At 41.9% G+C, this 17,231-nt stretch overlaps 1 protein-coding gene across 12 annotated transcripts in view; it reads right to left on the bottom strand.

Annotated features, from left to right (window-relative positions):
- The window catches only part of ccdc57 (coiled-coil domain containing 57), a 61,770-nt gene that overhangs the window by 43,509 nt on the left and 1,030 nt on the right, over positions 1–17,231 (bottom strand). For 3 of the 12 annotated variants that reach the window (XM_074620458.1, XM_074620457.1, XM_074620459.1), the window contains exons 2-6: positions 12,406–12,569; positions 7,228–7,350; positions 6,879–6,989; positions 3,943–4,051; positions 35–139 (exon numbers count right to left, since the gene is read on the bottom strand). In XM_074620458.1, the coding sequence (XP_074476559.1) occupies positions 35–139; positions 3,943–4,051; positions 6,879–6,989; positions 7,228–7,350; positions 12,406–12,551 (594 nt within the window). In that variant the 5' untranslated portion in view covers positions 12,552–12,569. Of the gene's footprint in view, positions 1–34; positions 140–3,942; positions 4,052–6,878; positions 6,990–7,227; positions 7,351–12,405; positions 12,570–16,961; positions 17,215–17,231 lie in introns of those variants that run through there. The other 9 variants (XM_074620465.1, XM_074620462.1, XM_074620461.1 and 6 more) reach the window with 7 other exon arrangements.

Here is a 17,231-nt window from a genome sequence, read left to right as displayed (position 1 = left end):
ACACAGATAAACACAGTTCTTTCACTCTCCTCACCGTGAGATCACGAGACAGCACCACGGCACGCATCTCATCCAGCTTCAGGTTGAACTCATGTTCCCGCCGTCTGAGCTCGCTGTCAGAAGCTGCTGTCATCTCCTGCTAGCCAGAGGAGAGAGATTACAGATCATGAGATATAGGCGTAGTTGCTATAACTAAACACAACATCACTCAGCAGATTTCGGTCCCTACCAGCTACCACTTTTTATTTTATATTGTGTGGTACCAATTCAAACTCTGCTTGGTTGCTATATAGTGCAAACTTAAATGACTTTACAGCAGAAATCAAGAAGATATCTGTGCTCTCGAGCATAAACACTAAACTACAGCCCACTCATTTGCTTAATGATATAAAGAAATGTAAAATGAAATGTGAAAAGAAATGTATACACCCTAGGGATGCTAATTTTGAAAAATGTTCTTAACCGATAACCGACCCGCATTAACCGATTATTAACTGTTAACCGACAAGATTTGTGCCTCGCATGCAGCGGTGCGCCAGCTGCAGTGTATGAGCACAACAGACAGTCCCCAGTTCACCTGTACGGGAGCGTATGCTGCGTTCACTGTCTCCAGTTCACCGTCCGGGAGCGTTAGCTTAGCAGATAGACAACTTAGATGCTGCATGTAGTGTCGCGGAGAAGCTGTGAATGTACAGTAGGTGTAGCAGACAGTGTGTGTACAGTTTATTTGTTGGTGTTGGTGAATAAATGCTACAAGGCTACAACTCCTCCGCTCCGCTCAAGCGAGCTATAGACAGGAGCCAACTTCCTGTATCTGTAACTCCGGCTCAGACTCTCTTAAGGTGGACCAGCTTTTCCCCTTAAAGTGAGGAGTTTTTCCTCAGCTTTTTAATTCATTATTAACATTTCTTTTGACCATTTTAACCGATTGCGTTAATCGGTGAAAATGCTTAATGTCGGTTAGCGGTTAAACGGTTAATTATTAACATCCCTAATAGACCCTTTTTGTGTCAACGTCATGGTGAGGTCACGGTGTTAGCTAGAGGCTAAACAAAGGAAAGACTGGAGGCTAACACTAGCAGTGGACTAAACCTGCACATCTAAAATGTCATCTTGATGTGTTGTTGGGTGCCAGAACCCAGATATCACATACATTTGAGAAGACAAACTGTGATTGGAGGCTCTAGCGAGCTACAATATTGGAGAAACATTTCAGAGATGGAGAGAAAATGTTGCTAATATTTAACCTTCTGCTAACCACACCTGTGAGCCATGGTAACACTAGCCATCTATTTATCACCTGCTCATTTTGCATGAAAGGCAGATATGTAGGGACGCACACACACACACACACACACACACATTCTTGGACATGTACTGTATGCATGATGACAAAGCCAGCCAATTCGGGTCAGAGTCAGAGCTCGTCTGTCTGCTGTGGATCCCCTCTGAACGTCTGGCTGCTCTACCAGCTATTTCAGCTCTCCGCTGTACAGAGCCAACTGTGAGTGGTTGTAAGCATTTTACTGTGTAGAGCTGCTTTGTGGCATAGCTGTCAGCAGCCCAATCTGTTTTCCACTGTGTCATATTGATATATTCTTCACTTTGGGAAGAGCTAGCAGAGAGCGAACAACAGATATCAACATTATGGACCACATTATATAAGATATACTTTTATTGTCCCCGTGGGGACATTTTTCCTGGACTCCGTCCAACTGCAGTTACAAGCACTAAATTAAAACAGCATCAACAACAATAATAAACAATTCCACATCAGACAGGGAAACAGTTTCACAGAAACAGATGTTTCAACACATACACAGTCCATGTACATAATGGCACATACTATCACACACACTATCACACATACCATGGCAGGTATTGCACCGGTAGTGCACTGTACCGTCTACCGTGTTGCCCATATTGCACAGACAATAGTCCAATATTACACAGATGCAACATATTTCACTGTCCCAATTTAACATATTGCACTGTCCCCATTTAACATATTGCACTGTCATTATGATAGCCTGATGTTACGAGTTGTTGAGGAGTTTAATAGACATCGGCAGGAATGAATGTTTGTAACGGTTCAATCTGCACCGTGGGACTCTATATCTCCTGCCGGAAGGTAAAAGTTGGTACTCCTGATGTAAGATGTGAGTTGGGTCTGACACAATGTTCTGTGCCTGTGTGATGACAGACTGCTCATAAAGCATCTGGAGGGTAGGGTGGTTTTTGACCCCCATAATCTTCATGGCAGTCTGCACCAGGCGAGAAATCTGTGACCTCAACTCAGGTTACCGTACCAGGCCGTGATGCCATATCTTACAATACTTTCCAAGACAGCCCGGTAGAAAAGTAACATGATCTTCTGCTCCACTCCATAGAACCTGAGTCTGCGTAAGAAGTACATCCGCTGTTGAAGTTTGGAGCAGAGGTTTCCAACATGTACCTTCCAGCTGAGAGTGTTGTCGATGTGGACCCCTAAATACCTGTATGAACAGACCTGGGTGATAGGTGTATTTTTAATAACCACAGGCCTGAGGTTACCCACCATCTTTGGGTCAAACACCATCTCCTCTGTCTTCCTCACATTCAACTCAAGATGGTTGTTGTCACACCACTACACAAATTCCTCTATTTCAGAGAAATAGTCCAGTGGGCTGCTATCCCTGTGTAGCAGGCTGAGTATGGCTGTGTCATCAGAGAACTTAATAATAAAGTTCTCAGGATGGGATCGCTTATAGTCATTTGTGTATAATGTAAAGAGGACTGGGGAGCTAACACAACCCTGAGGGGCACCAGTGCTGATGGACCTGGGTTCCGAGAGGGCGCTGTTGACCCTGACCTGCTGCGTTCTGTTTGTCAGAAAGGAGAGGTACCATTTTAAGGTGAAAGGATTTACACTCATCTCCCTCATCTTTCCCATGAGCAAATGCGGCTGCACGGTGTTGAAGGCTGAGCTAAAGTCAGCAAACAACACACGTGCATAAGCTTTTGGATCCTCAAGATGTTTACTTACAAATGAGTGATACAATTAATAGCATCATCTGTGCTGCGGCCTTGCTTATAGGCAAACTGAAAAGGATCTAAATGCACCTCCACCTCCTTCCTGAGCAGTGTCACCATAATCCTCTCAAAACACTTCATGACAATGGATGTCATAGCCACCGGCCTGAAGTCATTACCTTTGGGCACGTTTTTTTAGGGACCGGTGTGATTATTGATTTCTTCCAGAGGGAGGGGATGGTGTGAGAGTCCACAGATTTTTGGAAGATGGGGCACCATGCTGTTGTTAGCTCCTCTGCACATGTTTTAAGTAGAAAAGCAGATATCCCATCTGGCCCTGTGGCCTTCTTAGTGCAGAGTTGTTTAAAAAGTGATTTTATTTTATGAGGTTCCATCACCAACCTGGCGTCCTGCCCAGAGACAGAGATTGAGTCAGAAACATCTCTAAATTCAGAAGAAAAGTCCCTTGTTTCAAATCTCAGGTAAAAGTCATTTAGCTCCCTTGCTTTTTGCAGATCGTTGGGGGTGCTGAGATTTTTATGAGATGGAGCCATGTTGGTGATTTGCTTCATAGTATCACACAGTTTACTTGGGTTATTAGCCACAAAGTTATCTATGTTCTCTTTATGTTTCCTCCTGGCTTCCTTTAGCAACTGATTAAGTTCTTTTTGTACAGTTTTCAGTTGAATTCTGTCCTTATTTTTAAATGCAATTTTTTTGCGATTAATGCAGTCCTTAACCTCTTTAGTTATATATGGTTTGTTGTTCAGATACACAGTTATCTCTTAGACATTGGACACGCATTGTTTCAGACCTTCAGAGGGATGAAAGTGTGTGTGTGTGTGCGTGCCTGTGTGTGTGTGTGTGCGTGCCTGTGTGTGTGTGTGTGTGTGTGTGTGTGTGTGTGTGTGTGTGTGTGTGTGTGTTCACCTGTTTCTGTAAGGTCAGCTCTCCTTCCACCTCTTGTATCCTGCACTGCATATCCCATTTCATCCTTTCATACTCCTCTGTTTGCTTTTGGATTTCACCAGCTGTAGAGCTACCATCCATCCATCCAGCCACCAAAAAGACACAAAGAGAGTTACAGTACCACGCTCAGTCTTGAGATATCCATTACCGTTTGTATCCACTATAGCAATACACACATTAACTTAGCCTGGCTGAACATCAATGCCTGTAGCAGAAAAATAAACAAAATGTAAATGTATTTTTTTGGCAATGACAATTTAGATAAAGTGTGTACAAAAGTCAACACAAACAAAAACAAACTATATTTATTTCTTAGAAAATGAATTTGAATTTCATTTGGACATAGTGGAGTAAAAACACCACAAATTCAGCCCTTCTGTGAACTTATGTGGATTTCCTCTTCCTGTTTTGCAACGTTTATCAGGAAACTTACATCAGCTGAGCTTGTTGCAGGTTTAAATGTCCCATGACTCAGCAGTTTCAAACCCCTCTTTGTTGTTAACATCATCCACACTAGTCTTCACGTACTGTCGATAACTGAACTCAAAGAATATGTTAAATATAAGTTAAATATCTGACAAACTAAAGCGGACTCTGGCCGTAGATTAAAAAAGGTCGAGCCATTTGCTTTGTGATTTAGCTGCTTGATAGAGTGATGGATAGAGTAATGGATAGAGTGATGGATAGAGTGATGGATAGGGTGATGGACAGAGTGATGGATTGGGTGATCATGGTTCCATAGTATCTCACTTCTTTAGCTATCTGAGGTTGGTTTGGAGGGAGGTTTCGCATGATACATTCCCACCTGCCTTAAAGCTACTGCAATCTGTCGATCCGGCTACATCCACACTAATAACTTTTTATAAAACGATCATCATTGAGCAAAACTGTAGATAAATGGTTGATGAATGAACCAGGTGTGTAATGATGCTTGCATTCCTCTGATTTCATGTTTTTATGTTCCATCTTAAATCCATGTAAATGCAGCGTTTCTCTGTAAACCAGTGCACCCAATATATATGCCAGTTTTTAATGCCTCCTGGCTTCCCCTGGTAACCGTGGTAACCCTGTGTTTAACATCACAACACTATGGATAATGGATAATTCCTCTCAGGCAAACTGTGCAAAATGTCTGCGAGAAAGCCCTCATGCACTTAACGACTAGACAGTGGGATAGCCCTAAGCCTTCGCATACTTAGGGGTAACGCGCCTCAAGGTCTGTGAGTCCGTGAGTGTGGGCACTGGGACTTCACTGCGCTTGCGGACTTTGCGGGCGCGTTCCTGGGAAGTCTGCGAGTGCTGAGGGCTGTCCAAATCCACAATTCATCCAGTCCACAAGGGGCCTCAAGTGGATTTTCTGCAGACTTCCAGAGAGTATGCTTGGGGTGCAGAATTCACTAGACTTCAATGATTTAATTACCCACAGTTCTTTGCAATACCGACGTATCATAGTTTTTTGCTGACTAAAAAAAACAAAACAAACTTATTATGAAAGTGTAGAAACAATTACTGTATTGAAATGTTACCTGAATCGTGTAGGCCAGAAATAATATTTAACCACATCATAATACAGAAATATGTACAAGTATAGGCTGGAGGCTACTATAGCAGCCTACCCTATAGAAGCTGTGTAGTGTAATGCCATATAGGCGAAGAAAGATGGCTAACAACGCTAACACAGGCCAGTTCCCAACCTTTTTCATTTCATATTATATGCATAACAATAACAGTACAGCTGCACAACTGATAAACTGTACAATTAACCCAAATAGTGCACAAAATATATAAGGAAGGAGTTTTTAATACATTCTCTGTATTATGTATATATTTTTATTTTTAACAATCATTCATACTTAATAGGCTTCTTTTTTGACAGATTCAGTGTTTTCTTCTCCCTGACGCTTGGCCATTGTTCTATCAGCTCTTTGTTTGTTTTTTAAGCAGGACGAGGCTGTTTAGCAGAGATCCTGTTTTTCTCTTAAATATAACTGAATTTTAAAAACAATAATTTCTTCATGTCTCCAACATTGTTATGTGGTCTGTTTTTATGTTTTATTTAAAGGTCCCATATTGAAAAAAGTGAGATTTTCAGGTCTTTTACATTATAAAGCAGGTTTAAGTGCTATAAAAATATTGTTAAATTATCAAAACGCTCAATATACGGAGAAATACACACAGCCTGTATTCAGAAATTTTGCGTTTGAAACAAGCCGTTAGGATTTCTGTCCATTTGTGATGTCACAAATATACAATATTTAGACCCTTGACATAATTTTAAACGTAAACATTCTGACCTGACAGGAAGTACACATGGACCATTACGCGGTTTTAAACATAAACATTCTAAATATGTCGCAGTTTAATTCCTGTTGCAGTGTATGTGAATGACATCAGCTGACAAGAAGTAAACATTGACCCAAACTGTCGCCTAGCAACGCAATTCTGTTGCAATTCCGTTGAAATGCATTAAAACGGAGCGTTTCAGACAGTGGGTAATTACAGGTATATTCAGGCAGACAGTATGAGGAAAATAAAGTTTTTTTTTAACATTACAGCATGTAAACATGTTCTAGTAGAAACAAAAAATACAAGTATGAACCTGAAAATGAGCACGATATGGGACCTTTAAATAAAACTCTGAACTTTAAAAATAACAATTTCTTCAAGTCTCCAACGTTGTTTATGTGGTCTGTTTTTATGTTTTATTTAAAACAACTAAAATATTACTGAGGCATTTAGCTGTTATTGTGTGGCGGGGTTCACACTTTCACCACCAAAGACTAACTTAACTGGCAACGTTCCGATGGTAAATTTAGAACGTGCCAACGCTAATTACAGCTGTAATTGTTCTTTTGCCTTTTCTGTTTCTTATTCTCAGTGTCTTTCCTCTGACTCACCGCTTGAGCTCGTCCAGCTGCAGCCGACTTTTACTGAGCTCCTCCTGCCTATCCTCAGTCTGCTTCTCCAGCCTGGCAACCTGCATACAGAGCTGGTTCAGCTCCCCCTGCCTGCAGATGGCAACAGTATGTCAGTATTAGTCCACTGAGACAGTCACTGTGTCTGCTGGGGCCATAATTAATGGATGTATCCCATGATCTATTGTAGAAGTTTTCTCCTCCACACAGAGACACAGTACATGCATGATTACATAAAAAAAAAAAAAAATAACTGAAGGATTTATTTAAATGTTGCACATGAACGATGCCTTCCATGACTTCACATTGAAGAGGGTCAGATGAACTGTACCTGTTGTGCTCCACAGTCCGAGCTCTGGCAGTGAGGACATCATATCTCTCCAGCTCTCGGTCTCGTTCATCCAAGATGGCCAGGTTGAACTGGAAATCTTCCCTCAGTTGCTGGTAATGTTCTCTGACAAATGAAACATTACAATTAATTAGGGATGCTAATTTTGAAAAATGATCTTAACTGATAACCGACCCTCGTAAATCGACAAGATTTGTGCCTCGCATGCAGCGGTGTACCAGCTGCAGGAGCACAACAGATATTCGTTATATTATTATCATATTCGCTACGATGCTGCGTGTAGTGTCGCGGACATGCAGCCACTTTCCCAGTAAAAGTCTCCACCGCACATTTAGTTTAGTTTAGCAGGTTGTCAGCTGTGTGTCTACCCGGCATAACTTTAGCGAGTGTCCAACAAACAGTGTGTGTGTTTGTGCTACGTTAGCAGCTCTAGCATTGCCGGAGGCTTCGTGCTCGCTGACGCACACATAGTCTGCGTAACTTTAGTGAGTTTCCAACAGACCGTGTGTGTTGGCGGTGAGTGTGAGGTTGTTGGTGGCGTTCTAGTTGTGATCGTAAGTGTAGCAGTGTGTGTGCAGTTTATTTGTCGGTGAATAAATGCTACGAAACTACAACTCCTCCGCTCCGCTCAAGCGAGCCAGAGACGACTTCCTGTATCCTGTAACTCCGGCTCCGCCTCTTAAGGTGGGCTGTTAAGGTGGACCAGCTTTTCTCTTAAAGAGACGAGCCGCTCCTCTGAGCCGCTCAGCTTTTTAATTAATTATTAACATTTCTTTTAACCGTTTTAACCGATAGCGTTAATCGTTTTTTGTTTTTTTCACAATATTTTATTGAATTTTCAATTTAAAAATGTAATACAAAAACAGAAAGGGTGAATGCTGACATGTACTGTAAAGAGCTTTGAGTGGTCGGAAGACTAGAAAAGCGCTATATAAATGCAAGTCCATTTACCATTTTACAGAAGTCTCAGGGCTTGGATACATTATACAGATCAGGGTATACACAGCTAAGGCAAGGCAGTAAAATGCCCAGAAGAGAACATTAAACATTCATGGGGGGCACTGGAAGGGCGCCAGTCCACAGTGCAACAGATCGGGAGGTGGTTTAGAAAAGGTGCCCACAACTCATCGAAAACCCTCTCATTCCCCTTCAAGATTGAGCTCAAGCGCTCCATTGGGAAAACTTTAACGATTTTTCCATTCCACTGGTTAACAGTAAGAGGTCTGGGCTTAATCCATTTGAATAGAATGCATCTTTTTGTCTAATAGGAGAAGCTTGGGTTATCTTGCTAATCTTGCTAATGATGTAATGTTAACTGGTTATCACTGTGTTCGAAAAGAAAGACATAGCTAAAGTCACTAAAGTCAAGTCAAGTCAATGCTATTTATATATACAGTAGGTAGAAGGTAATCAAAAATAAGCAGCTAGCTGAAAGTTAAGGTGAAAAGTTGAGTTTGAAGTTTGGATTTAAAGGCCTCAATGGGGTCAGGCTGTCTATCAGCAGGAAGGTTATTCCAGAGGAAGGGGGCACGATAATAAAAGGCCCTTTGGCCACTCAGGGAACAGACAGTATTCTGAGAGAGGAGAGAACTGGGTGGAATATTAAGGTTGAAGTCTGATCTGACATGGATGAGGAGTCAATGAAGGGAAGCTAAAGATTCTAAAGCCTGGCACACACCAGGAACGCCAGGAGCGTGTGGCGGCTGCGTTACCTGTTGTTTTTTATTTTGGCGTCCGTGTTAACAGGTTAGAGCAGCCACACTGCCCGCGTGAGACACGCGTCTCACGCACGTCTCACGCACGTCACACGTGCGTCTCAGCTGCGTCTCTTCTAGAGAATAGAGGTCTCGCCTATTTTTGACGCGTGCCGTGCATTTCACAGCAGCAACAGATCTATCGACTGTATATTAACATCATACCAGCAACATTACTACAGTTTCGATGTCTAGACATCTGTAGAATATGTCACAGACAGTGAAGGTGATCTATTGACAGTATATTAAAGGTCCCATATCGTGCTCATTTTCAGGTTCATGCTTGTATTTTGTGTTTCTACTAGAACATGTTTACGTGCTCTAATGTTCAAAAAAAACTTTATTTTCCTCATACTGTCGGCCTGAATATGCCTGTATATACCCTCTGTCTGAAAAGCTCTGTTTTGGCGCATTTTGACAGAATTGCGACGGAATTGCAACAGAATTGCGTTGTGAGGCAACAGCTTGGGTCCATGTGTACTTCCTGTCAGGTCAGAATGTTTATGTTTAAAATTATGTCAAGGGTCTAAATATTGTATATTTGTGACATCACGAATGGGCAGAAATCCTGACCGCTTGTTTCAAATGCAGAGTTTCTGAATACGGGCTGTGTGTATTTCCCTGTGGATTGAGTGTTTCGATACTTTCAAAGTATTTATATAGGACTTAAGCCTGCTTTATAATAAAAAAACATAAAAATTTCACTTTTTTATAATATGGGACCTTTAACATCATACCATCAAGATTGCTACAGTTTCGATGTCTATCTGTAGAATATGTTACGGAGATGAAAAAAAGTAAAGACTTATTTTTAAATCAACACATCCTGCTTTCATTTCAAAATAAAAGCCCTCAAGCGTTTTTTCTGTGGACAGAATTCCTTCATTTGTTAACACAAGGCTTTTATTCTGAAATATGACCAGTCAGTGCTGTGGAACATGCAGTGACTTAGAGAGCTCCATGAATTGATAAAGTATGGGGTTTAAATCAACACTTCCTGTTTTCATTTCGAAATAAAAGCCCTCAAGCGTTTTTTCTGTGGACAGAATTCCTTCATTTGTTAACACGAGGCTTTTATACTGAAATATGTGCCGGACAGTGTTCTAGAACATGCAGTGACTTGGAGAGCTCCATGAATGAATATAGTACGGGGTTTTAATTGTGGATTATTACTTTTATTTACAAATTACCACACGTGTCTTAACCTTTCTCCATCTAAAATAAATATAAATTATATTTTTAATGAAATGAAATGGCCATTAAAAGGCAAACTCTATGTAAAAAGAAAGAGCTGACAGCAGCAGCAGAAACGCAGCTGACAACGGCACCAATACCACTTTAAGGCAGCATGGCGTTAACCTCTCATCACCATCTTTCGGGTCCTATCGCACGCGCTCACGCTCTCGCTCCAGCCGGTGGTGAGCCCAACCCCGCGGGGCCAAGATTTCACCTCAGCCGGCGCGCGCCGGCCTTCACTTTCATTGCGCCACAGGATTTTGCTTGCTCCCTCTGACTCGCACGTACATTAGATTCATTGGTCGGATGGGTTGCAAGCATCACCGCAGACCCCTGGCACCTTTTACGTGGACCGTGCCCCGATCTGGGGGCACATCACGGTTGGGGCGCACTAAGGACAGTCCGCCCCGGTGACACTTTGTCCACGGCCCCGGGAAGCACCTTCGCCCCGAGCCTTTCCAAGCCGACCTAGAGTCGGTCGTGGAGCACCGCCTTGTATGCGGGACTCACCAGCCTGCCGTGTGTCGCTCACACCCTCCAGCTTGCTGTTAAAGAGGGTATATTTGCACAGAGAAGTACTCGTATCGGTACTCAGTATCGGCGAGTACCCAAATGTAAGTACTCGGTCTGAAAAAGTGGTATCGGTGCATCCCTAATATCTTGAGGTCAGAGGGACCCCTTAGCCTTTCACCATGCCAGTTTTTCCTCTCCAATATTTAGCGTAACTTTGTAGCATTATTTAGCATTCTTCCTGGTTTTCTAGTTCATATGATACCAGTACGTTCACTCTAAAACTAGCTCTAGCTCTAAAACAGTCTGCTACAGTCGGCCGAGGGTGCCGGCGCCCTCAAGGAATGGAAGAGGTTAATACACACTTGTGCCATGAGTGGTAGAAAACTTCCAATCTCCTGCAGGCCTGCTTAAGAGCACGTGTTTCCTCAGTAAACCAGCGTGTTGACCTCTTTGACCTTCTGGATTCGGTAGGAATGATCTCGTAGATGACAGCCGGGGTCATCCGAAGTCACACTTGACTTTGTTTGTATAAAACCTTGACCTGCGTGTGCGCGAGACGGAAGAAATTCAGTGTTAAAGCACTGCATCTGCCGGTCATCCAGGATTCATGAATCATAGTTACATTAGTTTGTGTTTGTTCAGACTGTGAGATATCATTCTCTGACATTTCTGCCTCCACTCCAGTACAATAGAGGTGGTTGGAATTTAGTTTGTGGTGCTCACGGCATTGAAAATTACATTTAAACATTTCAAAAGCATGCAATAGAAACGTGTCTTTCCAGACACAATGTCCCGGTTACTCTTGATAATCCTCAGACCTCCATTGTATTGGGTTGGAGGCAGAAATCTCTGACACATATTTCCAAACCTGTGCAAATAAAACCAAAGCTGTCTGCATGCAGAGATACCATCACAGGTAGGTGAGGAAATCTGTTCTTTTGTTACGTGGCGTAACCCTTTAAGAGTTCAAATGTTCTGACTGTAATCCTGTCATCAGCATTTCACTTTACTGGAGACTTGATTACTCAAACTTTTTCTATTTATATTTGATTTCATTACAAATAAACTCAGCGTGCTTTACACAAATCAAGACACAAAACAGTATCCATCCAAAGACAGTAGAGAGTCTCACACTCCTCATAGTTAATCAGAAGAAAATAGAAAAGACATGGCTGAAGACATGATTGACAGCAAACTAGGGCTGAAACGACTGGCAGAAAATTGATTTCTGATTTATATTTTATGAAGCACAAATTCCAAACATTATTTTCAAACAAGGATTTGCTGCTTTTCTCTGTTTTATATCATTATAAACTGAATATATTTGGGTTTTGCAGTGCTGGTCAAATAAAAATAATGAATTTGAAGACATCCCCTTGGGCTGTGGGACATTTTTCACTATTTTATAATATTTTACATACTAAAATATGACTCAATTAACTTAAAAAATAATCAACAAATGAAGAGAAAGTGAATATAATTGACAGCAAACCAAACAGCTCCATGTATTGATGTTTCTTTATGAAGAGCCTGGGGTCCAATGGCAAATCCTACATTTTTAAAGGCATATTTCCAGCTAAGAGCTGAGGTGCACAGTGGAAGTCCACATATACTGTTCTACTGTGATTCTGATGTGAGGTGGACGTAGACGAGGTACCTGAGGGAGCAGCACTCCTCCTGGGCCTTTCTGAGGGAACTCTCCAGTTGATGAACCCTTGCAGCCAGGAGCCCCTTCCACTCCCTCTCTTTACTGGCCAGCTGGATCTCCAGGTCTCCAGGTCCACTGTCCCCGTCTGACTGCATGGTGGAACCGGGATACACCTAAGAGACACAATATAGGTCGTCATGCAATGCAACACGCAGTATGCATGCTAATAGTCGTCTTGTTTCCTGAAGCAATGCTAACAGTGTTTCTGTGCTACACATTATGGAGTCCCTGGATTCTCTTGTATGCACAGGATCCTTTTATTTATCAAGAATTATTTATTTAACAGAAAACACATAGTTTACAAAACAATAATTAAACAGAAAACTTAACATACTGTATCCCAAAAGGGAAAATGTAGGGAGAACAGGGATGCGCTCGAATAGTCCTTTTTGCTTAGGAAGGTTCCTAACTGAGTGAAATGACCTGGAAGTACCTCAGTAGCAGCCATGATGAGAGCTGTTCAAATTCACCAAATGCTGAGGAAAGGAGCTTCAATGCTTCCTTTATTATCTCCTTTAGCAGAGGATACATTGGACCATCCTTTACCAAAGGAAAAGAGATAATAACATCCCACAATTCCTTGCGGCCGCAGCATTTAAAGCGACGCATCATTCGGCCGTTCATGATAACAAACAATATGCTGATCTTGCATTATTTTCATACGCTCATACACTAATTGGGATTCATGTATAATATTAGTGGACAGTGACAATCATTTTGTTTCACTTTATTTTTAATTATTCATTTATTTCGAACGTGACAAATACCTCAGTAAAAACAACAATAAGAATAATTAATAAAATGAACAGTAAACAATCAATTAACAAATAATCATGTCCCAAAAGAAGTATATGGTCCTACCCCTTCTACAGCGTGTCCCTGAAAGACCTATTTAAAACGTACAGGATGAAGCGGCGCCTTTTGTAGTCCATCGTCAGAACATTGTAGTTTTTCCATGGCAGACTCGCGTCACTAACATCCGCCACCGTCGCATCATAATTACGGAGCCTAGTGAAAGACCAGTCAGATTCTCTGAACACCACGGTTGTCTTTTCCTAAATCCTTCTGAATTATCCTTCTCATCTTTCCTTGACCTCATGATGTTTTCCATCGAGGTCAAGGAAAAGTGGTTAGGAAAAGACGTTAGGACGTAATTTTTTGACTTTTCGAACGCAACCCAGTTCTTGTTTGTGATTAGACATAACCCACCACTGACGTATGGGTGTATTGTGGGATGCTACTGGGCCTTTATAGAGTTGGTTATTGGAAGGAAGAATGTTGGGCATATAGGGTTCCCAAAGTAAAAATATTATTCATTTTTGGAGCATTTCTATGGCAGGAAACGGTCCTGGTTGAATCCTCTGCAGTCCATAACACGGGGTCATGTTGTTGTGTTTTGTGAAACAGCCAACAGAGAATAGATCTGGCTGATCATGATGTACGATGATAGAGATGTACGATCCAAGATGGAGCCACGGATGGCAGCCTCGGTGTTGTGCTCTCTAACTGTGGACCAGGGTCTGAAATTAACTTTTTTCACTTCCTGCCACTGTGGCAGCAGGCAAGTATTTCTTTTTGTCTGCCACTCAGAAATTTGATCTGCCACTTCTGGAATCTCTGCGCTAAATGAAGGAATAACATTTTAGATCTGATGTCATTCAATGTTCGATATATTTTACACAAAAATCATTATATACACGGTAAATTACAGTGTTGTAATTAGACCGTGGAGGGAGGGTACTGTCCACAGTACTGTACTGTACTTTGTTATTGTTATTGTAGTGGTTATTTGCATAAAAACACACGAGTCAAATGATTATGAATATTTAAATATTTGCTTTGATTAAATAAAATCTTGGAAAGTTGTTATGAAGTTTAACAGGTCATAATTCTCTCTCTCATATCTATTTTATATTGATGTGAAAACATCTCCTTCAAACAAGTGGATTTATTCAAGTTTCTCACCAAAAACTTAATTTTACGAGATTACATTTGAACACATCATGATAACGTTGTAATTTACCTTCGCCCAATAGTCATTTTTCCTGAGCAAACTTTGAACGCCTCATAATAACAACTGAATGGCACCTCTTAGCAGCTCTTTTATTTATCCAGTCAGGACTGTGCTGCCCACCGGCTGCTAACAGCTATTGTTGATTTGTTGTCCACAATGTCGCATTATCAGGTATAAATAGGGTGCGTCCTGTCAGGTTTAGTAGTAGTAGCGCCATGCTGTTGAGCGCTTTTTTTTCTCTCCGCCATGTCTCTGGTCCAAAACGAACTGAAACATGATACAGCGTGCATATGCGCCATTGTGCAGCGTAATTGACGGAACGCAGAGGAATCGATAGTCAAGGAGGCATGAGATGCCAAGAAAGCGGAAAACAACAGTTCTCTATTCCCATCACTAGAGTTTTCCCTGCCTGCCAAAGTGGCAGGTGTCCTGATGATTTCACCCGCCACTGCCAACAATTTACCCGCATTTGGCGGGTGGCGGGTGCTAATTTCAGACCCTGCTGTGGACATAACAGTCCAGTCTATTCCTCACCTTTATCTGTCCAGCTGCATTGTACTCGTCTCTGGCTGTTATTTTGTATTTCTGTGTGAGTACACTGAGAGAGATGCAAAGAAGCACAGTCAAATCCCCTGTATGTGCACACCTACTTGGCAAATAAATCTGATTCTGAACTCTTTCTTGTACCTTAGAAAACCAAAGGACAAAGGACAAGACCAAAATAAATGAGACAGCAACCCCTCAGCTAGTTTATACTGTCCTGCCACATCATGAAGAAGCTGCTGGATAGATTCTGTGACCAACTTTAAACTGTTTTCATTTTTATCCATGATTTATAATCCATATCTGTGATCAAAGGTCCCTCATTCCAGATCTCATCTGATAACTTAACATTTAAATCAGAGAATCTTCTTCTCTAAAGTAGGGCTGACAGCAGCAGTAAAACCGGATATTAAATATGTAGTAAAAAAAAAGATCCAACAAAACACAACCTCATAATGAGGAATGTAATGTTGAACATCAATTCATTTGCAGATAACAGGAGGATGTGACACTGCTATTCAGACATGGTTCTGTGGACCACAGCTGGAAAATCAGCGCTGCTGGTGGAACTCACGGTGACATGGGAAGAGGGGTTGGAGGCAGCCCATGAACGGAAGAGGGCAAAATATGCTGACCTGGTCGCAGAGTGTAGGGAAGGTGGATGGAGGTGGATGGAGGTGGGTGCTAGAGGCTTTGTTGGAGACTCAACACGTCTGCTCAAGGACCTGGGGCTACGGGGAACCAGAGTGCATACGGCAACCAGGGAGGTATCAGAAGAGGCAGAGATAAGGCAAGCTTCTGGCTCTGGCTGAGAAGACCGGACAAAGCATGGGGAGCAAGCAACTCCTGAAGAAGGTTAGCTGCAGGGAGTATCAGGGAGACGTCCCTGTTCACTGCCCAGCCACCAGGAGATGTTCTGGGCTTAGGGGTGAAACATCAATGAACGGTGGTCCCCAGCTGATGACCCTGCAGCCAACTAAGTGCAGGTGCGGCAAGCCTAGTGCTTGGCAGGAACAACACCCACCAGTACAGATAAAATGAGGTGTAAATCAAGTTGTATTAATAAAGTTGAGTCCATCTCATGTGAACAAGTTATCTGGTAAAGAAACATTTGAGTTCTTAGATAACGTGGAAATCTCCAGGATTTTCATTAAATAAATGTCTGTTAAAGCTGAAGTAGGCGAGATCGGAGCAAATATGATTAAAAAAGTTATTTTTATAAAAGTCGCGATTGCTGACAGTAGTACATGAAAAGGGTAAACTGAAAAAAAATCATGTGTCCTCCGGTGTCCTCCGGTGCTCCTAACGGCATCTGCAGGATTTCACAGACCGGAGGAAAAAAAACAATCAGAGCTGATCAAATATGAATCAATATTCTGTTACGTTAATGCCTATTTCTCTCTTCAGATGTTCTCAGAATCATCTTGTAGTGCACGGTTTAGCTGTAAAATGAGAAAGTTTGTGACCCGGCAGCCATGCTGAGATCAGTTGAGGAATTACCAAGCACCGCCCACCAGCCGGAGCGCAGCCAATAGGAACGCTCTCTGTCTCTCTCTATGAAATGACCTGTGATTGGTTAAAGTCTCACGTCGGATAGATGTTCTAAAGTCTGAAACCAGAGCCATGAGGAGGAGCAGAAGTCTAGTTTTCTCTCAGAACACTTGAATTACAATAATATAATATAATATATAATATAAAGGTTATTATGGAATTTTTGCCCAATGATGCCAAAAATATACTGCCTATTGAAGCTTTAAGTCCCTATATCTATCAGTGAAGGAGGTAACACAGTGAGGACTGAGCCTGTAATACTGCAAATAATAATAATATAAATATTATAATACTTTCATCAGTGGGCCATAAGCACACACACACACACACACACACACACACACACACACACACACACACACACAGCCCTATTGTAACAAGCATTTAGTTAGCTTACCATAGCTTACAGTAGCTCTAGCCCGTGTAGCTCCGTCAGCACCGGTGGTGCTCCTGAGTCTTCATACGTCACAGTCAACACGGAGCTATCAAAGAGTGTTCGCGGGCTAATGGTGGATGTATAAAGAGAAGCAATACCATGATAATAATACTATAACAACAATACTAATACTAGGGCTCATACTATCAGTTAACAAGCTAAGGTCGGTAACTGTTAAAACTTGGCTCGTTCCTGTGTGAGGCAAACGGTTTCCATGGTAACCGTACGTCT

The sequence above is a fragment of the Sebastes fasciatus genome, chromosome 20 (assembly GCF_043250625.1).
Source record: "Sebastes fasciatus isolate fSebFas1 chromosome 20, fSebFas1.pri, whole genome shotgun sequence".
Taxonomy (NCBI): Eukaryota; Metazoa; Chordata; class Actinopteri; order Perciformes; family Sebastidae; genus Sebastes; species Sebastes fasciatus.
Note: the sequence above shows the minus strand (reverse complement) of the source record. Positions and strands in the feature narration are given on the sequence as shown.